Below are 23,162 nucleotides of genomic sequence, written 5' to 3'. Positions count from 1 at the left end.
AGATCAAGCACTTGCAGTTAGGAAAGCAGATCTGTTAACAGTGCAGTCATCAGTCAGATTAAGATTAACCCAAGGCTCCAGAGGCTGATTTTTCAGTTCTCTCCAGATGCCACAATTCACTCAAAACCCTCCCCACCAAGCCTGCCAATTGCTCAGTTTCTACCTATCACCATGCCACAGAAAGCATTGCCCCCAAAACCAGAAAGTCCCTCTTGTTCAAGTAATACTGAAGGGTTTTAAGGGCAAGACCTATGATTCACTCCCATATTCCTTGTGAAATAGCAGTAGCTTCTCCCCATCCCACTTCTTCCATACATCAATTCTCACTTTTTCCCCATTTCATTCCACCTTAAGATGCTACCTAATGAATATACTAGGAGACAACTAATGACCTTTTAGACTGCAAAATATGATGTAAATAAATTCCAGGTACTATTATTAATACATAAAGCTCTTCAAATGATGGGTTCTCCAAGTGTATTAATAAAGTCTTTTTCTTTTTTTTTCTTTCTTTTTTTTTCTTTTCTTTTTTTTTTGTAATTTGATGAATTGTTAGTAAAAAATGTAACAGGAAGAAATATGCTCCATTTAAACAACTTATGACAGTATTTCTGTAAATAACTGTTTCAAACATAGTTGTAACAATATTAGCTTCACATACATAGATAACATAGATGTTTCATACTCATTAAAACCTGAAAGAACTCAGGGTTGATTGAATATAAGTATTTTGAAATAGAATACAGAAGATAAGATGTCCTGGCCTGGAAAATCAACACTTACAGTATTTTTTTCTGACACCTCAGAGTGTGTTCACACCTTAAGACCAGTACAAGTCATTTGCCTTTTCTAGAGGTCACCTGGCTGAAAATTTTCATTTGGACTGCAGAACTTTTGCTAGAGAAAAGCTGCAGTTCTCTGGGATAAGTCAACTTACCTAAATCCACTAGATGTAAGATATCTGGACTATCCATATTTGATACTTCTGAATCTAGTTTTAGAATTCCCTGCATGTATTCCATGAGGTAATATGCAACTTACGAGAAATGTAAGGTGCTCTTAAATTAAAAGTCCTACTAATTTTTGTGACTACCAGAGGATTAGACACACTAACCTTTATGTTGTGAGAAATGGACTAGTGTAGACTGTGGATGAAACCTCTAGTCACAGGTCACTCCAACATCCATAAAATACTGCCACTATCAGGTCTAATCTGGTATTGATTAATTTTTGAAGTTTAAAATAATGTTCTTAGTACTCTTTTTATTTTTCTTACTGTTTAATACACAATGTCAAAGAGTTTAGGAGCAGCACTGTCTCACCTGTATCTCCAAGTTCATACAGTGTAAAGCCATCTACATGAAGATAACCTTGAAATCTTTCTCTGTTTATCCAGGACGACAAATCACCATCTTCATACTCTGATATTAAAAAAAAAAAAAAAAAAAAGATTACATCTTTTTAAGAGGTGGGCCATCAGATTTACTATTTCAGTACTATTAAGACAACCACTAAGTTTTCTCCTTTTTCCTTTTATTCTTGTTAGACCAATTATCACACTTTTATGGGCATTTCAGGTTTTAAAACTTCTAAAGCTATTTTCAATTGTTGAACAAAAAGTGTATTATAGAAAAGTGTAAGAAGTTGATATGATGATTTTATTTTTTACATCAAAGATAAACAATACTATATTAGAAGCTAACTGTGACCCAGTGCAGAAAGGAACAGGTTCAAACGCTGTTTTTAAATGGGTGTGTGTACATAACTTGTCCAAGTTTCAAACAAAGTAGAGATATAAAAATACAGAAAGCAGTATTTGTGAGTCCTTAAATGAAACAGAAAGATCAAGAAAAAGCAGATACATTAAACAGCTGTGTGAATGTAAATGAACTAATAATCATGTATGACTGACAATCAGTTGTACTAAAAGCTAGTTTAAGATGCTAGATGTTTTAACCTGTTAAGAATTAAATTCTAATACATACCATCAATTAGATCTAAATCACAAGTAAAAAAAGAAAAACATATATACATATGGAATTAAATGCACAATAAATAATTTGTCTTAAATCCTATTGTATGGACTGAAGTATCAATAATTTCAGGTTAACCATTATCTGCTGTAAGGTCGTAGCAAGCAACTCCAAGCATAATGCATCCCATGGATCTGCATCCATTTCCCCTGCTAGAGGAGAAAGAAAAATCCCAAACAAAAACACCAGCAAGGTCCAAGCACTGAAATGCATTTTGCTAGAACTTTTTCCTCATAGTGAGCTCTTCAAATTTCTCCCAGTCATAACAGTTGCACATAAAACTTTATTCAGTCTCTTAAGCTGCATCTTCATGATTTGTCTGACTTCCAATAATGTTTTGGGTGCATTAGGAAAAAGTAAATTTTTTATAAAGTAAGTTAAAAGCCTGAATTATTACAGCTTTTGCGTTTGCTTTAGAAGGTGTGGAAAAAGCAAGCAAGCCAAACAGCAAAAGAAGTGTTTCTCTGACAAGCTTTCCTTCTCCAGAATTGCTAAAAGAGATTAAAAAAATTAAATGCAAATCAAGGAGGCTGTAAAGTGATTTTTTATCTGGAGGCAACAAACTGGAGAGGAAGACAAGTACATCCATTCTATGAGGTCACAAACTTGGAGGCCAAACTGAATTATTTTGCTGTGGTACTACTTATCCTAAGAAATTAAACCAGCAGAATAATCATTTGAGTGATATGTTTTCAACTTAAAAGTGAAAACTAGCATTTAAAACAATCTAAATCAAGAGCAAATACTTTTGCAAATAAGTGGTGTGCTTATAAGCCCAGGCTAAGAAATGCAACTGTGAGTGTGTGTATGTGCCTCTAACATGCACAGGCCTTATGGCACAGTCTGAGTACAATATAATACTCCTATATGGACATGCACACATATATACAGATAGACACTTTACAGAAGTGGCAGGTGTGCTGGCCTAATGTACTGCGTAAGTACACTGTAGAAATAACAGTGTTAAAAAACACTACTAGTTTCAGGTGGATATTCTATAGCCTACATACTGAACAAGCCAGGTAAAGTAGTCTGTGTATAAGACAGATTCGTACAGTGAGGGAAGGAGGAACTTTTCAGGAAAAACCGTAATACTGGAAGCTACAACTTACTGAAAACACAAAGCAAACATCACCACTTCCACTTCAGTATTGCTAAACTGAATTCCTTGCATTTTGTTGCAGAAGAACTAGTAATTTTTTTTTCCTCTTTTCCTTCATGAAGGAGCTGCTATTTATCCTAAAACTGGGGAATTTCCCAGCATCCCTACATACCCTTCAAAAAATCTCAACTCCTCCAGTTTCTCCATATATGCTTTAAATATGCTTTAAAATCTTAAGGTAACGTCCAGTTTTACTCACCATCGTAAACAAAGTAAGTTCCATCTTTGAAGACCATAACAGCAGGCAATTCAGGCAATGTCACATACTGAAAGAGTCAGGTTTCAATTAATCCATGGAAGATTAAAAGATTTTTAAACAAAACAAAAGAAAACCATCTGAAAACATATAAATGTAGTTCTGGGGAAAATCTCTACGGACACCTAAGTATTTTCTGTCTACAAATACCAAGATAAATTTACCAGCTTCTGTATATTAAAAGTTACACATCATAAATATATTTTTGAGAGGCCGATCTCACAAAGAGTAAAAAGAAACATGATTTTTACTGGTATCTGCAGTAGCATGAAGAATAGTTTATGGATTGGACATGGACTTTAGATAGGAAATTTTAACTTGAGGGTTTTATCAATCATGCTCTCAGGTCTCATTTTGTGCTGTTGTCAGCATACCTGTCATACTGCTACTTCTACTAAATGGACACCCAATTTTGCAGAGTAAAATAGTACCACTAGTAATATGTGCCACTAAATCTGGGCTATTGCCTGTGCTTCAGATTGATGGGAATATAAAGAAATAGCTTCACCACACAGGGTTGCAAACAGACCAAATTTAGACAACCAACAAAAGCCTGTATTACCATCCTAAATGTGATATTTAAGATGGTTAACAACATATTAAAAAACAAGCTGTAGAACCTTTCCTCTTGGAACTCAAAATAATTTTATTCAGCTCATGTTTTTAGTGAACTGCCATAGAAAAAAAACTGCATCTACTTCTTACTGCTTGCTAGCATTCTAAGCTAAAATTTTAACTGCATTTGTGGTTAAGAAAGAACTGCATCACAGGCCCAGTTTTGATCATGTTATCTGAATTGTCTGATTTACTGATATGTTTTGGAAAGGTAAGGACAGCACCATTTCCAAATGACACGCCTTCTGTCATTCTGCATTAACTTTCTTGTAAAAGCAGTAATTTATAATATAACAGCTGATAGGAATAATCAAAAATGTAGTCCCAGACGACGCTTTGTTCTCTTACTTGCCCAAAACATAATTTAACATCTTTGAAGGGCAAATCAGTCTGTGTACAGTTTAAAACTTGCAAAAAGCTTGGAACAGTATTACCTAAGATGATGAAACAAAGCCTGACAATAAACACTGGAATGCAAAGGCTCATTACAACTTGCAACCAGAAGTTTCCTAACATTTTTGCTTCTCTCAGTAGAATACTGAATACCATCACTACTTCAGCTTAACTAACACTGGTGGGAAATTACCTTCTGTGGGGGAAAAAAGCTCACTGCTTACATCAGTGTGATCACAGAACCTCAAAGACTTCCAGCCTTTTTTACTCTTTCCACTGCACAACTAAATAGTACTTTTCTTGCTCAGCTGGAGCTGAAGTGCAAATAGTAGTATTTAAATTAAGGTAGCTTTTGATACAAGGCTTCTGGAGAACTAACAATACACTATAACGAGGCCAGTTCTACTTATGGTGGTGTAAAATGCAGCTGCCAAAAAAAAAAAAAAAAAAAAAAACCCACAAAAAACCCAAAACCCAACAAACTAAATTATGCTAGTTCTCACCCCATTAATCACCAACTAACAGGCATGGAGCTGACTTAGGTCTCTCTTGGAGATAACAATAAACGGAAAAATCTTTTAATTTTGCCACAACAAGTAAGCAACAATGGTTAGACTCACTGCAGTAATATCAATTTTTTCCACCCTTGTGATGAACTGTAAATAATTTCCTTGTCACAGAATCCTCAAAAAAAGCCACAAGAGAATTCTGCAGGCAGTGGACTGGATTGCCTGATCCCTGGGCAGACTACTATGTTGATCAGCTGTATTGTACAAGATGAAAATAACTTACCTCTTCAATTCTGATTACTAGGGTACCAGCAGTAATTCATGCTACAAACCCCCTAATTGGCTTTAAAAGTGTTTGGTGAAAGGACTGATGGGAGCAACACGAGTTTTGCATTGGCTAAAAATATAAGTATCTACTTTCTCGAGCAAGTTGTGTGGCCCACATTGAGATCTTCTCATCCTCTGATTAATTTTATTAATATGACTGAACAAGTAATTTGGACAAAACAAAGCAGTGACAGACTGAAATCTGGGTTGTATTCTTTCCCCATATAGACTCAAACATTGTACGTTTCAGTGTAATCACTTAAATATCTACCAAACCCAAACATACAGTAAGAAGCCATCTCTATCATTTTGCTGTTTTGATGGCACATAGATGAGGAGAAAAATGCCATTTCTGGGGAAGCAGTAGGAATGGGAACAGCTTACCTCAGGCAGTACATCTTCTGAGGCAGAAAAAAAGTATGTATAAACTATTAGTTCTGAAGCAACCTCAATGTATTTTTCCTGAAAAAATACAAACAATGTTTTCTTAATTTCCGAGCTTTTAGTACGCATCAAACAAAAGCTTTGTGACGTACCTTATCTTCAAAGAGCAATTAGAAAACATGTTCATGGCATAAGATTGTAAAACCACTTCAATAAATGTCAACAACCCCAAGAATTTGTTACAACCATGCACTTCAGTCTTCTGAAAGATTTTTAAAATTACTCCCTAAATAGCCAAAAGAAGTAACTTTATTTATTCAAGCTTCAAACCTTTAAAGGAGATTCACCACCAACATACACAAAAAGTACACGATGTCTCTTTTGCACATGCTCAAACATATGCTGGCTAGGAAGTGGCCTGATGAGAGGTCTGGGAAGGAAAAAAAAGACAAAGAAAAATCTCAGTTTGTCCAACCTGCAAAACCCAAACAAACAAAAATTCACAAGAAAATGTCATACAGTTTTTTGTGCTGTTTTTCAAAAAATAAATTCCAAAATGCAAATTAATTTAGTTTTTCAAGTTATTATTCTATTTTATACTAAAAGAAAAAAAAGAACATTCCCACCCTACACCAAATAATGCTGTTATGTTCCTCAAATAGCACAGTTAAATATTAAATTCATATCTTACTACAAAATGCTGCTATCATGTAAACTTGCATGCTTTTTACTGGTCACAGAATCACAGACTGAGCTAAACTGGAAGGGACCTTAAAGACCATCTGATACAACCCTGCCACTATGAGCAGGGCCATCTTTAACCAGACCAAGCTCCTTAGAGCCTCACCCAAACAGGCCTTGAATACCTCCAGAGATGAGGCATCCATGACTTCTCTGGCCAACTGGTTCCAATGTCTTACCACCCTCACAGCAGAGAATTTATTCCTAATATTTATTCTAAACCTCTCCTCTTTCTACTTAAAACCATTGCTCCTTATCCTGTCAGTACAGACCTTGATAAAAACACTCTGTCTTTCTTAGAAGATGTCTTTAAACAGTGGAAGGTCACAATGAGGTAGGTCTCCATCATTTGAGAAATAAAATTTAGAATGTAAGCACAAAAGCCAGGAAATGTGGCCTTAGAAATAAATAATCTTAACCCAGCACCATGCAGCCACACATAGAGTACATATAGTATTTAACTTCAATATCTTGTTCTTTTTAAATAAGTCTTGGCCCTCCTGAAAGTCCCACGTAAGTCTGAAGTCAGCAGAATCAGTCTCTGAGAAGAGCATTACTTACCCTGCCACTCTATTAGCAAATTCAATTATATCATCTTTGGTTCTAGGTCCTCTGTAGTTGTATGCCAAGTCACCTTTCAAGCTAGATAAATAAAAACACAAAAAAAGAAGAGAAAAGCAATCCTATAAATTACATTCAACGTGTAAAATTTCTCAACCTTCACAGATTTACTACAGTCACCTTTCAGAAAGTGATAAGAAGTGGTCCGCAAAATATAAAACTCAGTAATACAATACAATGGAATTTTGGAATAAAAGCTTATTTACACAGTATCTGATTTACTGACTTGTTGAAATACTTGACATTCTTTTGCAATTATTTTTTCTAGTGTACAGCAGTCATTTACGTTGTAAGCACACAGATCATTTAGAACACTTGTTTATGACCATATTAAAAAGCTCCCCCAAAACAACAAAACACCCCACACTCAAACCAAACCCAACACACTCAATATTTATTCTACTCAGGGAATCATCCCTGTAAAAGGAAAGCATATAAACTTCTTGAATGCTTTTTTATAATTGAAATGTATCAAATAATCTGCAAAATCTTTCAAATTTATGTATTACACTTCAGTGAAGTGCTGGTCAGCTTATGGTACTCTGCTGAGAGGGGATGTAGCATGCTTGCATTAGCAAAGTATTCAAGTAAGTTTTACTAATTGTAATAGGCTTTCTTTGAACCCATATAGATTTAGGAAATTCAGAGGAATTTTCAATGCCTCTCTATGCCAAAAAATTTTTTCATCCTTAAAGATTATCAAGCTGAACATCTCTGCTTCCTTTTTTGGGAAAACTAACTTGGCAAGACTTATTATTAGCTACTAGGAATACTGTTTGCTTAAACAATAACCTGCTAAAAACCCCAATATGTCCACAGTAAAAAGTACTCAAAACTACAGTCTTTATTTAAAACATGACATTGTATTGGACTATACATTACACGGGTTTGAGACTTCTAAATGGACAGGGCTATTTTTAATATTTTGTCATGAAATCATTGATAAAAATTCAATAGGAAGGATCAACTTACAGCTTAATTGTTGGATAGCCTCGCACTCCAAATTCAGATGCAATACCTGAAAGAAATGCATTAATGCCAAAGTGAACCAAGACGTTTTTTCTCTGCTACCTCAATCTTTAAACATGGTTTACTATTCAAGCCACATAAACAAATGAAAAAAATACCACTTAGCTCAATATGAATTACTTTACTTGATTTCAAGGAAAAGCTTGCTGTTATTAAGCTACATCATTAAATTTTGGACTTCTTTCAGAGGTGCTGCAGGGTCCCAGGATAGCCTCACAGTCCATGTGCCACAACTAAAATGTCATGGGAATCCCCTGGACAGACATGCTTGGTCTGTTTTCATCAAAAGTAGCATGCATTGAATATGCACATACAATTGATTGAAAATATAAGAGGCAAAAATTAAGCATTGAGGATGAAGAGCTGTGAATACTAATGCTTGAAGGAAACATAGAAGACAATTAACTACTCCTGTGCTAGAGTAATGACTAACAAGAAGATACTTACCTGCTGCTTACTAAAGTGGTAAAGTAAAACAACTGCAGAACTTTTTCCCCGACCTCAGCTTGTTTAAAACTTTCTATCTTAGTCTCATCAACTGGAGGACTACAATGTGCAACCCTTCCACTTGTGAACGTAGCAACTGCCACCTTGAACTACACTTCCCAGCAAATTCAGTTTTTTCCAAAAAATTAAACTACACAGTCTCAAAAAATGATTAAGTCTAAAATTGTGGCAAGGCTTGTGCAATTCCCTGCACAATTGTTACCCTGCACTCAAAAAGCACCCAGAGTCAATGCTTATTACAAAACCATTTTGAAGCTACCAACGACATGCCACAGCAAGCAGATGTTGTATGTCTTGTGTGCAAAGCTCTCAGTAAGAGTTTAGAAATTGACCCCAAGGTTGTTCACCTGGATCAGGTGCAAATACCTTATTGCACAGCACTACAAATGAAACTAGCAGCTCACCTACAGGCAACTAATCAAAGACAACTGTTCTAAGAAATAAGCACATGAGGATCAATTTGATTCTGATCCTTTTCTCTTACAGCTCCACTACATTGAAATACAATGCATTAAAATGTGTAGTAGAATATTCAATCACAAGAGCTGTCAACAGTTAATTACTCCTTGTACAGCTCTTGTGTGGGCTTAGGAGAACTAGAAGAGACATTTTTTAATACTTTTTTTAAACATTCCAGCCATGGGAATTACCAAAATTCTCTCAACTTCATGGAAATGACTTATTTACATCATCACCTACGCTTCTTGATATGAAGAATACAGTGCAGGCAAACAGCAGCAATTGTGCCAGCCCCAGGTGTGATCTATTTCTACTCTGCTCACACACAGTGGACTCCTGAGACTAAATCCCCTGAAAATTCAAATGATACCACAGCAGGTGACTGCTCTGTTGATGCAAGAGCTGTATCTTCATTCCACAGAGCTACCAGAGACAAGATTTATGGGATGATTTACACATTCACCTCTGATCCCAGCTCTCTTACAACAAGCTTCCCAAAGTTCAGTTCTTTCACACTACTTCATATTCTAATTATAAACACAAAGTATGCAAACCACTCATGTTTCTTCCTAGTGACACGTACCCATTACAGCTGCATTTCCTTCTGATATTTTTAAGACTGAACTACTTTGATTTCAGAGAATCCTTAGAGTGCAAATGTATTAAGCAGAGTTGACTTGAGCTCTTCAAATCCAGATGTAAAATTTCCACTTTCAAAATGAAAGTATAAAACTATTTCAAAAGATTTATCAGACACCATGAAACCAGTAGCAAATCTGAGAAGAAAAACTTTACCAGGGCACAAAGGAACTCTCGCAGCTTTTAGTAATTTTTATGTAAGTAAGAACAAATTATATATATAACAAAGACATAGTATCAATTCTGTTTTAGGTAAAAAGTACAAGATTTTTAAAGATCAGTAACAGGATGACAAAGACAAATATTTCAGGGTAAGAGTTTAAACAATTTATACGATTTAGAATTTTATATACATGACTGGAAAGTTAGAGAACCATGAAATCTATTCCCAGTTTTGAAGTTACCTGGTCACATGAACTTGAAACTTCTAATTCTCCAGATTTACTCTTCTACAGAAAATAAGTATCTTTAAGATGAAACATAAAATCATATTTATTTGGGTTTATAGAAAAATATATATACAATAAATTGGTCTTTGAGACAAAATCCTTTTAACCTCAAAAGACCAAACTCTCCTATATCTAAGAACAGAAATAACTGGAATACCACTGAGAAAAGTATTCTGCATAACATTTTAGGCAAATACAACAAACCTGAATAATCAGATTCAATGGATATTAACTAAAAACACTACATCTATTTACAAAATTTTATTACATATAGATCTCACTTGGGCTCCACTCTTCCCTATACTTTCCCTTATAAATATCCTCCTGGTTCAACATAGATTTAGGAGAATTGACAACAAAGAAGCACACAAACACAAAGGAAGTACTGTTAAGCATTCAACAATCCTCTCACGTCTACCCAAACCACTTCTCTGAGTACCAAAGCTTCTCTCTGAAAAGGTCGATACATATGAAAGCCATCAGCAAAAAAAAAAAAAAAACCACTGAAAGCACTGAATTTGGTTCTTTGAGAAGATATTTACAGAGAAACACGGGAAGAAATCAGCTGAGCAGTGATCACTGGTGCAATGAATTCAGCTATTTCAGCAGGCTTTGTGTAATAGTTTCAGGACCGATTACCTGAAACGAATAAGACCAAGAACACAGGCACTCCTCCAGCAGTAATAGAAGGAACCTAAAACTGGAAGCTCTCAAGAGACACACCACATAAAAATGCTTATATAAAAGTACTCTAAGAAGCATATCAAAAGCAGATCTTTGAAAAGCTTTTTACTTTCAGGAAGAATTCCCTACTCGAGGAGAAACAAACATGATAAAAAGCACATACTACAGCAAGTTGTCACTTTTAGAAAGAAAAATAATCAGGAATTTTTTCTACAATTACTGTTTTCATATTTGTGCTATGACACAGAAGAACAACTACAAGAAAAAAAAATAAGAATGGTCTCAAAACTGAGGCTGTGATGAAATTGCCCCTAAACAAACCATACTTACTAGAAAAGGAAGTTGCGTCCATCTTCCCAACTTTTACTGGAGAACCCATGTTTCTCATTTCTGTGCCCACTTCATTCCACACAGGCTCTAGTTTCTTACAGTGGCCACACCAAGGTGCATAAAACTGAGAAGCAAACACATTTAATTTAAAAAAAAAAAAAAAAAAAAAAAAAAAAAAAAAAGTAGAAATTGATTCTACAATTAACCCCCAAATCATTAGCAAGACTTATTTTCCAGTCTTGGTACTCCTTATGTCATAATAAAATTACAAGTTATTTACAAAGTTAGCATGACAAGCAGAATTTATGATTCAGTCCTACTTTTAATATGAAAGCACACGTTTGAAAAGAATACAATAAATTGTCACACTATTATATGATTTCTTATTTAGGTATAGACTGCGTGGCAACGTTATTTTTTTTTGAAAGTTAAAAGATCATATAAACAATCTACCCAGGAATGTGAATTTGTCAACAAGCAGAAGGTTATCAATGTTTTGGTATAAGAAGATAAGGTCACAATTTAACAAAAGTTGAATTTTGTTTGCTGCTGATAACTCCGAATTAGCACATATAGTTTTTCCCACTCAAAAAACAATTCCGGCTAATACAATTTTGAAAATTACAGTACATATTTGGGTGAGAAAAGGAATGTTACCTCATTCACAACCAAGCTCAATCTTTTCAGAGACTCTTTGTCCCCGAAATAAGTGGCACTGAATCTTTCCAAATAATTTAGAAAAGAGGGTTCTCATATATTTGATCTTTCAGTGCTAACAGAAGTCTACAACACAAATCAGCTGATATAATTAATGAAATTAACTATAACAATTCTCAACAAAGGTTATCACCTCCTGAGTTTGTTAGGTAACCTGCTTTCCTTTTTAAAGGACTGCAAAATATAGACTGAAGCCTATTCAGCAGTCCATTCAGCCTATTCCTGGTTGACCCTGAGCAGCAGACAGATTGCTGATCTATCCTGTCAGAATTACTGTCATGACATTTTTCTGCATCATGTACAATCAATTTTCCCAAGGATGAAGCTGCCTGACTACAGAGTGTAGCACTGTGCATTCTGTATTTTGATTTCCACCAGCAGATCTTCCTGCTCATTTTTCTTACATACTCACATCTACAAGCCAAATATCATCTTTACGGTTTTCTTTAAACCTAGAAAAGGGGGGAAAAATGAAATCAATAAATTACAAATCTGAAAATAAAATAGTTAAGTGCATGAGTGAAACAGGCAAAGTCCACACTAAGGTTAGTATAAAACTATAGATACAAAATTTCTGTTTTGTTTCTTTCTTTGAGGGTGGGGAAACAGAGGAGATGCTTATTTTTTAGTGTAATATTGCTCCTGTACATGATACTACACATAGCTGTGTCAATTAGGCTTCTCTAACTATTTCCTAAGACAAAAAAAGCAAACAAACGAACAAAAAACAAAACAGAAAACCAGCAAGAAATAAGAATACACACCAAAACACACAGAAGATATTTGACTAGCATGTGGAATCAAGGTGGAAGAAGTATTTTGCAGTTGTCTTAGTTATATTAAGTAGATTTGATGTTGTATTTTCATATACCATCTAATACAGACCCTTTGAGCATTGGTTCAAACTGTTAATCTTAGCTTTACTAAATGTAAACTAACTAAATTATCTTTAATATCAACATGTGAAGTGATTTCAGTTCAACCTCCTTTAACATTCTACTACAGGTGTGTTAGTTTATAGTTCTATTAAAGTAGCACAGAACCAAGAAACCAACTTAATGGAACAACAATCATCAAGTTGTTGATAAAACTCAGAGATACACAGGTACTACTGAATGCTAGACAAATGGCATTTAAATTGACTGGTTTTATTAACTGCAAATCTGTCACTGAATTCTAAAATCTCTAACACAAAACTAAGCTTGATAAATCAAAGTTCTTTGGTACCACCCAAAATGCTGCTTACATGTTTCACTGTTGTCACTACAAGATGATACTAATTACTGCATTAGTTAACTAGTTCTATGCAGACAATTAAATTAGCTAGATATAAGGTTTATTAGGTTTAAAAATAAGGTTTATTTTTGTAAAAGACAGGCTTCTTAAAAGTGACTAGGACTGGGACTAAAGTCACACACTATAACATACACAATACAACATTCTTACTGCACCACTCTTCTTGCAAAATGAGATATTTACATATAATTATGCAGTAAGTGTGGGTCTACACTCTAAAATCCAATTAATACAAGTTATAGCCCAATTTGTCAGTTCCCAATATGCAGCATGCCTATAAATGGCTCATAAGCAGTAGGCAGAATTTATTATATTTCCTTTAAAGTTGAATCTGTAATAGTCCATAACGGTCTTGAAGAAATACTAATGCTGATACTGGCTTACTGTTTCACAGAAATAATTCAGAAATCACAAATACAATCTAATTACAGTGCTGAGTGCTTGAAACCTAGAATTGCAGCATTTCACTGGTAAATTCCAGTCCATTTTATTGATGTCATGCCAAGGCTGCAATGCCTGTACAGCAGCAGGAAAGGTATTTGGAGAGACTATGCTACAGAACTGCTGAAGGAAAGTAGCATTTTTAAATCACAAAATTGCTTAGCTGAAAACCTCACTAAAAATTTACTTCACCACCCTAAGCACTACAGAGCCAATGAAAGAACCAGTGAGAGCCCAGCATCTCCTGAGAACTCTAACAGAGCTACAGCTAACTTCCAATTACAATGCCAAATAATTGGTTGTGATGCAAGACATAGAAAGCAGTCAGTGAATCATAAGATCCTAAGCTGTACTTCAATTTAGAATATCACTTTTTCTTTACATAAGAAGAATTTACAATTAAATGTTCTCCTTCTTCTGTTACAGTACAACTGTCATGGCAAATTGTAAGGAGCATTAAAATACTGAGAAAGGTAGACTGCAACCTTGCCAGCAGACAGAAATAAAAGAGAGAAAGAATGACAATATCTGGAGGCTGAGCTTTCCAACAGTTTAATAACTTTGACCTAAGACTGTATTAAAAAATACTGTAGTTTTTATAATAATAAATTTAACGTACTTCTCATCTACAAGCACCTATTTAATCAGCTTCCACAGAAACTAAAATCTTAAGTTCAACAAAACTCTAACTACCAAAACTCACTCTAGTTTTGCTAACATCACTGATTAAATTACTTGACAATATTAAGGAAGTTCAACACACTGCTGAGGAAAAAACAGAGATCTCTCTACAAACGAGCAGTCAAGCATTTTCTGAAGATGCTGCTTCTGGGCCCTATAAATATGTTTTTCAAGCACAGAATTTCAGTGTCTCCTTTTAACTGTCCTGTGCAATCCTCTGTCAGCTGACAGAAACACAACCACACTGGTGGAAAGATGGCAGAAATTATGTACATCCTTGAATCAAAATTATTTGTCATAAACCCACACATCTTCCCAACACCATGATCGAATGTTCTCTCAGCCCCCACTTAAACCAAGCACTCCACTTAATCATGAACAGTTTAAAGAAACCAGCGTGAAGCAAAACTGAACACCAAGGTCACAATCCCAAGGGCCTTAAAACAACCCAGCTGCTCTATCTATTCCTTGCTTCTCCCTTGCACCATTTCTGATACTTCTGATCCTGGTTTGAGCCATCCCACAGACAGAAAAACACTTCCTTTTTAAGTCAGGTTACTTATCCGCTTCATCACGGCACCAGAACAAGTCCACACCCATCACAAGATGGGCACGGACCTGAGGCAGCAGATCTGCTGTCAGAGCAGCACAAGGCAAGAGGAACCACAGCGCATTTTGTGCATCCCTCCTGCAGCCCAGCTCTGTCAGCTCAGCTCTGCTCTTCCTTTTCCTACATCCTGTAAGCTTAGGAAAGGGACCTGTGACTTGTACTAGTCCGCACTACCCACAACTACTAAAATTTGAACACAACACAAAGCTTTCAGCAACAACAGAACATCCATAATGGTTAGGCATTGATAAAATTGAAAACTTGAAACTTCACCAGTCACTGCTACCTGGTTTGGGGCAAAATTAAACTAAAATTTAAATTATTTAAATTAAATTTTCATTTCAATTAAATTTAAATTGTTTTCCTGACCTCTCTCACCATTTAGCCAATTAGGTAAAAAAAAATTCAAAAAATCTCCCACAAAACCTGCCCTGAACAATTCTCCAAGTCTTATTCTCAATTTCAAATACATGCATCCGTATGGTTTTGTAACTGAAAGATTTCCTTTTATCAGTTACTTAAAAAAGTAATTTGACAACAGAATCAACTTCTTCACTCCAAACCAAATACATTTAAATACACGTATATACACGATACATGAATACACGTGGATAAATACACGTGGATACATGATATGGGAACGTGATGCAGAAGCACAGGTAGCCTAAGTGCAAGGCATCTTCAGCCCTTGAAAATATGAGCATGTTTTAGAAACAAGCTTTGAAAATCGAGTCCAAACAGTTCCCATGCTTCAGTTATTTTTTCACAACACCAGAGACATTGCTGTGTCTCTCCTGAGAGCTCCTTCTATATGTTCCCATCCCCTCACCCATAAAGCCACTACACCTCATTTGATCTAATGATAAACAAGCGATATTGTAAAAATGTGAGCGGCTTCCTGACAGTTTAGCTCTTTGATGCAATTTATTGTGGACTGAACCCTCATGGAAACATCACCTTTAATTGGCTGAATTTATCCCAAAGCAGTCATCTAATCCCAACTTCTCCTCCCCTACCAGCTATTATTCTCCATATCTTCTCTTTCAATTACAATAATCCTGCTGCTTTGTAGCACTTCATATCAACCTGCTAATCTGACCAAAAAAAACCCCAAACCATTTGGGTGATTTTTCTTGTGAAACAGCAACTATGTAGCTATCAAACTGCTACAGCAAATCAATACACCAACAGTGACACTACACAACCGAGTTCTTGGCAGGACTATCCACTTCAACTCCTGCATAGTCTCAGGACTAATTCTGCTAAGGGACATTTTTACACAGATATCACTGGCACTTCGAGCAGCATGAACTAGTCCTGCAGGCCACTTTCCCTCTTCCATTTCTGGCCATGCATGAATGCACTTAGACTTGTTCTCCCAACCCCTCGTGGCAGCCACACCACAAACTCTCATGAAGAACTTGGTTAAATAAAATCAGATTTTTTGGGGGGCAGGCACCAGCACACCAATGTATTTACCCTACCGAAAATAAAGAGCAAGCACGGAAGCCCAAGAATATTTCTGGCAACACCACAGTAGTAAAATCTTTAAAGAAACTGAAAAATTAAATTATTCCTCGGCTTTATTAACTGAAACTCCTTAACAGGTGAGACTGAGGAGAGACCTCATGGGAGTCCAAAACTTCCCCCAGAGAGGGAGCAGAGGTGCAGTGACTGATGTTTCTCTCTGGTGGCCAGTGACATGACCCAAGGGAGCAGCACAAAGCTGTGTTGGTGAGGTTTAGGTTGGACATCAGGGAAACATTTTTCACCCACCCAGCGGGTGGTGAGCTCTGGAACAGTCTCCCCAGGGAAGTGGTCACGGCACCAGCAGAGCTAAAGGAGTGTTTGGACAATAGTCTCAGGCACAGGGTGTCACTTTTTGGGAGTCCTATGCAGGGACAAGGACTGTAATTCAGTGATCCTTGTGAGTCCCTTCCAACAGAGGATGTTCTGTGATATTTCAGGCCACAATCTCTCTGTCTTATCTGCTATAAAAAAGCCACAATCTTTTCCAGTGTAGCTTTCCTGACAAGCCCACTACCCACAAAGTCCGGGGTCACGTTCCCCACAAGAAAACAAACAATATCTTGGCAATTCAGCAAGACACCCCAATACTTACGACTCATCTAGATCCTCCACAAACCCCGCACCTGACGCCACCACATGTGCAAGCACTGCGAGGCAAAGGAAAAGCGTTCCGTCAGTGATGCCCGAGCCGACCCGGGGTGCACCCCCACGCCAACAGATAGGTTCCCTCCCCTCCCGGCCCCTCAGGCCCGCAGCGCTGCCCGCCCCCCAGCCCCGCCGCTTTCCCGCTGTGCCCGCAGCCCAGCCCGTCACCTGCCGCCCAGAGCAGGCAGCGCGCCCGCCCGCCCGGCGCCGCTGCCATGTTGACACCGCCGCGCCACGGCCGGAACGGGAAGCGCCGACCTCTCCCCACCGCGCAGGCGCGGGGCCGCGGCCGGCGGGGCGGGACGGGACGGGACGGGCCGGGCCGGGGGTGTTCGCCCCGCCGGAGGGCCTGGGGGGCGGGACGGAGTGTTCACTCTGCCGGAGGGGCCGGGGGGCGGGACGGTGCCGGAAGGCAGAGGAAGGCTCGTTCAGTTCAATCAATGCTCCGCTTCTCGAGAAGAATAAGCTTCGTCCTCCCCCGAGCAGGAGCACGTCCGGTGCCGCCGGTGCTGTCGTGTTGCCGGCCGTCTGCCCTGGGCAGAGCCCACCCCCGGCCTTGCTGCTGGGTCAGCAGCCTTCCTTCAGCGAAACTTGCTCACTTTAATGTCCGTGCCATTCCCTCCTTGGCTCAAACCTGTTACAGTCTTTCCTATCTTCAGCTGCGGTGTTTTTTCTGTTAGTGCAGATCTGCAGGTCCTGCTTGTTTAAAAACTTCAGTTAAAGCAGGCCTGGGGTTGTTCAGCCTGGAAAAGACAAGGCTCAGGGGAACTTTATTCATGTGTACAACTTGAAAGAGGTTGCAGATAGACCAAAGCTGGGCTCTTGCCAGCCGTGCCCAGTGACAGGACAGAAGGAAATGGGCATAAAGTGAAGCACAGGACGGTCTCTCAGAGTGTGAGAAAGCACTTCTTCACTGCCAGGGTCACTCGAGTGCTGCCCACCAGTCTCACGCCTCAGAGATAGTCAGGAGCCACCTGGACATGGTCCTGAACAACCATCTCTAAGTGGCCTGCCTGAGCAGGGCGTCCTCCCAACCTCAACCACTCCGTGATCTATAACATTTCAGTTTTAATTCCTGTAGTGTAAACTCTTATCCTGTCTCACTAGACTAGAATTACGTTCCTCAGCTGCACAGGCAAATGTTTGAGATCTTTGTCGGAAAAGGATGGATTCTTTCCAGGGATCATCCAGTTCCTCTGAATGAAGTGTTTAACCCTTTTCATCTAATGATAGGGTCTGTTACCTCTTTGAATAATTTCTACAAGCAGGAGACACTGAAGTTGCTTTATTTTTGGGCCCCTCTCTGTGTGTGTGCACATGTCTTTGTACTTACATGGATGTAGGTACATGTTCTGTTGGCCACTCGTTACCTTCTGCACTGGGCCATACCTGGTCTGGTGGAGATGTACTGTTCACTTAATGCTTTTTATAGTCTGTTGTATTAATAGTATAGTCTGTTGGATTAATCAGATAACAGATTTGTTGTCTAGCTCTCTGCAAAAGACAACTTCTGTATCATAGGCTAAGAAATAGGTCAAGGCCTGAGACTATATGCAATTCTAAAATATCTTACTCTGGCCTATGGAAGTTTCTCACGTTTTACTGAAGGATTTTGCAATATTAAGACTATTTCACTTTTATTTTCCCCTTACCCCTCAACCTCCAGTGATGGGAGAACTAACAAGTTCCTGACATCTATATTGGATAAACAGTGACAATTGTTCACTGAATGCAGAGAATTTCTGTTCCACAGCATTTCACCTTCTGTAAACCACAGCTAACTAAGTGGTGTCTGTATGCCTGACCAAATGAGAGATGGCATCTTTTTGATCCTAATCTAACTGCTGTCTAGACTGAGACAATGAAAACAATTTACTCCATCAGTCCATTAGTAGAAAATCCATACGGGAGAAAATGGGCATAGCTAAGTAACTGTTAAATTAGTTTAATCCTGTTCTCTTACTCAGACAGTTTATGACTGGCTTTAAATAACTTTTAAAGGGAAATAAACATTTTGCATAGCTTTATAGAGATTTGAATGAAACACTGTGTGCACCTTCTAGGTCCTATTTGTCAGCTTTGAGTTTTATTCTTTTTGCAGGTAATGGAATATGATTGTTATAACTTTTGCATTTAGTAAGCCAAACTTGTCTCCTGAAAAAAATAGCCTGTAAACTATTCTTGAGCTACCTTATCTTGAAATTGAAGGAGTTTCTGTATATTTATTTTGTAACTAAATTTACACTCACATAGACAACTCTATGCTGTATTTATTTATACAGCTTTTGCTGAAGCTTTAATGCATAAAATCTGTATAAAAGATAGTTCTTGCATATAGCCAAGTAGAAGTATCATGGGAAAAGCATATAACATGCAAACCAAATAAGTTGGATAATGATAGATGACATCCAGAGAAATGTCAAGGGGTTTTTGTGGTTTTTATTATTTCTACTGTGGACATTTTGTTTGAAGAAGATGCGAGGTTAATGTATTAAATAAATTATTCAGTGGAGAATTTTGTGTAGAAAGGGTTGATTTGGTATATGAACTGAACAGGAGATAAGAAAAAAAAAAAAAAACACAGTGAAGGGTGAGAAACAAAAAGCACAGAGAATATTGTTGAAATCCTGGGATATACTGCAGGGAAAAGTGGGAATTAGAGGGAAATTAGCAAACAATGAAACAGTGGAAATTGAACATACAGACGTTCAAAGGTTCCTTCCAATCCATATTGTGTAGGATGATTTAATAGTCCTGCTGTCCCAATTTTTTTTTAATCCTGATAGATGAGGAATTTCAGTAAAGACAAAAGCCAGATTTTGCCTTGTGGCCTTGCCTTGAAGGGGGATTTGCAGAGGAATCTTGCTGTTGCAGGATTTTCAGTCTGTTTGTGCAGGTTGTGCACTCCTCTTGCTGTGTATGAAGGGCATGGAAAAGGATTTATATGGAACTCTGAATGTGGGCTTAGTTTTACTGCAATGTGTGAACTTTTGCTTTAAGAGGTAATCCCTTTGAAGTAATTTCTAAGTTTCATTAAAATGTAAACAAAATATCCATGTTGATTTCAATACACATTTGCATAAATAAAATCTTAGAAGATTAAAATTATTTTTGCACATCTTTGTTATTATACAGTGGATAACATGTCCATGACACCATATTAAAGGAGACTTTCCTGGGGGAAGGGCCCAGGAAAACCAAAGGCAATGCAATAAAAAGGGTTACTTAAAATGAGGCAGGAGGGAAGCATATCTTGACACTCTGTCCCTGTACCAACAGTGCTAAACTTGTGGCCTGTGAGCTTGGTATGACTCACAAGAAGTTACAGAATCACAGAATGGTTTGGGTTGGAAGGGACCTTCAACATCATCTAGTTCCAACCTCCCTGCTCTGGGCAGAGACGGCTTTCATTAGACTGGATTGCTCACAAGCCCCATCCAACTTGGCCTTGAACACTGCCAGGGATGGACCATCCAAGACATCTCTGAGCAACCTGTTCCATTGTTTCACAACTACCACAGTAAAGAATTTCTTCCTAATATCTAATTTAAACCTGCCCTCTTTCAGTTTAGAGCCACCCCACCTTGTCCTATCGCTATATGCCCCTGTAAAAAGTCTCTCTCCAGCTCTCTTGTAGGACCCCTTCAGGTACTGGAAGGTGCTATAAGGTCCCACTGGAGCCTTCTCCAGGCTGAACAACCCCAACTCTCTCAGCCTGTCTCACAGGACAAGTGCTCCAGGCCTTTAACCATCTTTGTAGCCAAAAAGTTATTTTGGCTTATAACCTGCTGGTGATGCCTTCCTTCATTCCTGAGAACCATGAAAGCAGCTAGTGGCTAAATGTAGTAAATTATTTGTTAGTTCTCCCAGCCACCATCTTGCTAGAGCAAGGAGCACTTCAGGATGTGTACTTTTTAGCAATGAATTAAGCCTGTTAGTCCTAGGAGTCTGATCAAAGCTTGTGTGCATGCACCCATTTTTTGGTCATCTCAGGCACATTTATCTCCTCCTTTGCCTTGGGAAAACATTCCTGATTCTATTTGGCCAGAAAATTTGTGCATCCATTTTCTATGCTGTCCCTCAGAATTAAAAGAACAAAAACTGAAGTGCTTGACTGTAGAGAACCTAAAGTAAGATAACTCTAACAGTCTCATGCATGACTGAGGACTGTCTAAGTATTACATAAATGTCGTCAAGTCCTAGCTCTGTCATCACAACAGCCAGTAGACGGAGCTTATTTACTAGCCCAGAAAGAACCAGAGTCTCAATTCTAGCATTTTTTGATGGTAAATAGCAGCGAGTCACACTCATGATAAAGAGATGAAGGCAGCAAAGAGTGTTAAGAGAACTCACAAAAATTACTAAAATTTGCATTACAGATTTCCTTACTTTTGATCTTTCAGTAACTCAGCTAGTTTTTTTTTTTTTTCATCAGTTCACTGAGTCTGACTCTGATTCTTCTGCATCCCTTCCAACTGAGATGATTCTGTGACCTGTACCATGGCCCCAACCCTTGTGCCCCTATCAGTTCTCTGCATGGCTGCTGTATACAGGACCCAGCAGCCAGAGATGGCAGCTCTACCTGTGATTCAGCAGGCTCACACCCTGCCTCTCCCACGGGAGCCCTGGAGGCCCTAACTGAGCCCTCCTCCCTGCAGAGCTTGGCCACAGTTCCCCCAAGGACAGGGCACCTCACTGCTCCTTCCAGTGTCCTCTAGCCAGGGCCTCAGGGGTTCTGGAAGGGAAGGCATTAGGAGGCACAAGCCTCCCTCCTGGCCCAGTGCTGTTTCCCTTGCATTGTTAAGCAGCATTCAGGATTTTTTACAGTGTTCAGGGGTGAGGGCAAAAGCAAGCCCTGTGGCAGAGGTGAGCAATGAAGCCTCCGCCCTGGGCACACCTGTGCTGGCTCTGCACATCCCATTGTCCTCTGTGGTGTGCCTAGCTCAGACCTCCAGGAGCCTGGGAAGGAGCAGCCACAGCTCATCCTCTCCGATCTGCTGACAAGGCAAGGCAAGGTGTTTGTTCCCCTGTTCCTGCTGACTGATAGTTTTGCTGAAATTATATTCTGCTGTGATAGAGGCAGACGGGAGGGAGGAGCATGAGGCACATTTGGGCCATAGAACATATAACTGCTTCATTGTGGGTAACCCCAGGAGGGATCCTGACCTTCAGCACTGTCTCTGAGTGTGACAGGACATTCACCATTAACTACTCAAGAACCTATCAACAGATAGGGAGTGAGAAACACAAGATGTGAAGGAAAGCATAGGCAGAATGACAATGTGAAGAACAAAGTGAATTGCTGACAATTTAGCTCTTTCCTCTCATTCTTCTTTGCCACCAAATTTTTTTGTGCAAGCTGAGAGATTGTGAAAGTAAAGGAGGAGAAACACTCTGGCTGTGATCTCCCAGCCTGCAGCATTTTAGGGAGGATGAGAGCTGTATTGAAGCCCAGTGCAGGAGAGGAGGCTGCGCAGATGTTAATCCCTGCTACTGACATCTAACTGGGGACCAAAAATGCTTGTAGGTGTTCAGAATACGTATAAGTGTGCGTGTGTGTGGGGGGAATGTAATGTGGGGAAAATTTATCTGCACATAATTTCTTCTCAAAGACACTGTAGCTTGTCTCTTCACTGTATCAGAATTTCTGTTACCTCTCAGCTCCTGCATATCCTTTAATTTACACAGGAACCTGATACCCTTCTTCTATCATTACTGCTTCTTACATCCTGAAACACTGAATTTTGTCTTTTGGTGCAACTCGAAGCTCAGTCCAATCTGTCACATATCAGAAGGGGAGACATGTCAAGGACTTGTATGAGGTTTTTGAAAATCATTTTCTTATAACCCTTGGAAACTTGATGCAATGGACCCTCTCTCTTCGTTCGCAGCACTTGGTACCTGTCTCATTGTAATCATTCATGACCCTATGCTTTTGCCAAAAATTTACTTTAAGAAGAAGGGACAGGAAAGAAAAGTCAGGGTTTTCTTTAGTGAATTCTTGTGACTGTCCTTTAGGTGAGGAGACTGCAAAGTAGAAGGTTGTGTTCCTTACCTGCTAACAGTGTGAAGAACAGAGAGGAGGTTTCAATCTCAGTCTTTTT

At 38.5% G+C, this 23,162-nt stretch overlaps 1 protein-coding gene across 1 annotated transcript in view; it reads right to left on the bottom strand.

Annotated features, from left to right (window-relative positions):
- The window catches only part of TMX3 (thioredoxin related transmembrane protein 3), a 28,149-nt gene extending 10,858 nt beyond the window's left edge, over positions 1-17,291 (bottom strand). The window contains exons 1-10 of the mRNA XM_083857183.1: positions 17,227-17,291; positions 17,006-17,060; positions 12,268-12,307; positions 11,139-11,262; positions 8,014-8,059; positions 6,982-7,062; positions 6,010-6,109; positions 5,680-5,757; positions 3,395-3,461; positions 1,323-1,421 (exon numbers count right to left, since the gene is read on the bottom strand). Coding sequence (XP_083713309.1) covers positions 1,323-1,421; positions 3,395-3,461; positions 5,680-5,757; positions 6,010-6,109; positions 6,982-7,062; positions 8,014-8,059; positions 11,139-11,262; positions 12,268-12,307; positions 17,006-17,060; positions 17,227-17,275 — 739 coding nt within the window. The 5' untranslated portion in view covers positions 17,276-17,291. The remainder of the gene's footprint in view (positions 1-1,322; positions 1,422-3,394; positions 3,462-5,679; positions 5,758-6,009; positions 6,110-6,981; positions 7,063-8,013; positions 8,060-11,138; positions 11,263-12,267; positions 12,308-17,005; positions 17,061-17,226) is intronic.
- Between the last annotated feature and the right edge of the window lie 5,871 nt (positions 17,292-23,162).

This window comes from Zosterops lateralis, assembly GCF_965231275.1.
Source record: "Zosterops lateralis genome assembly, chromosome: 1".
Taxonomy (NCBI): Eukaryota; Metazoa; Chordata; class Aves; order Passeriformes; family Zosteropidae; genus Zosterops; species Zosterops lateralis.
This window is presented reverse-complemented; position numbering and strand designations above follow the sequence as displayed.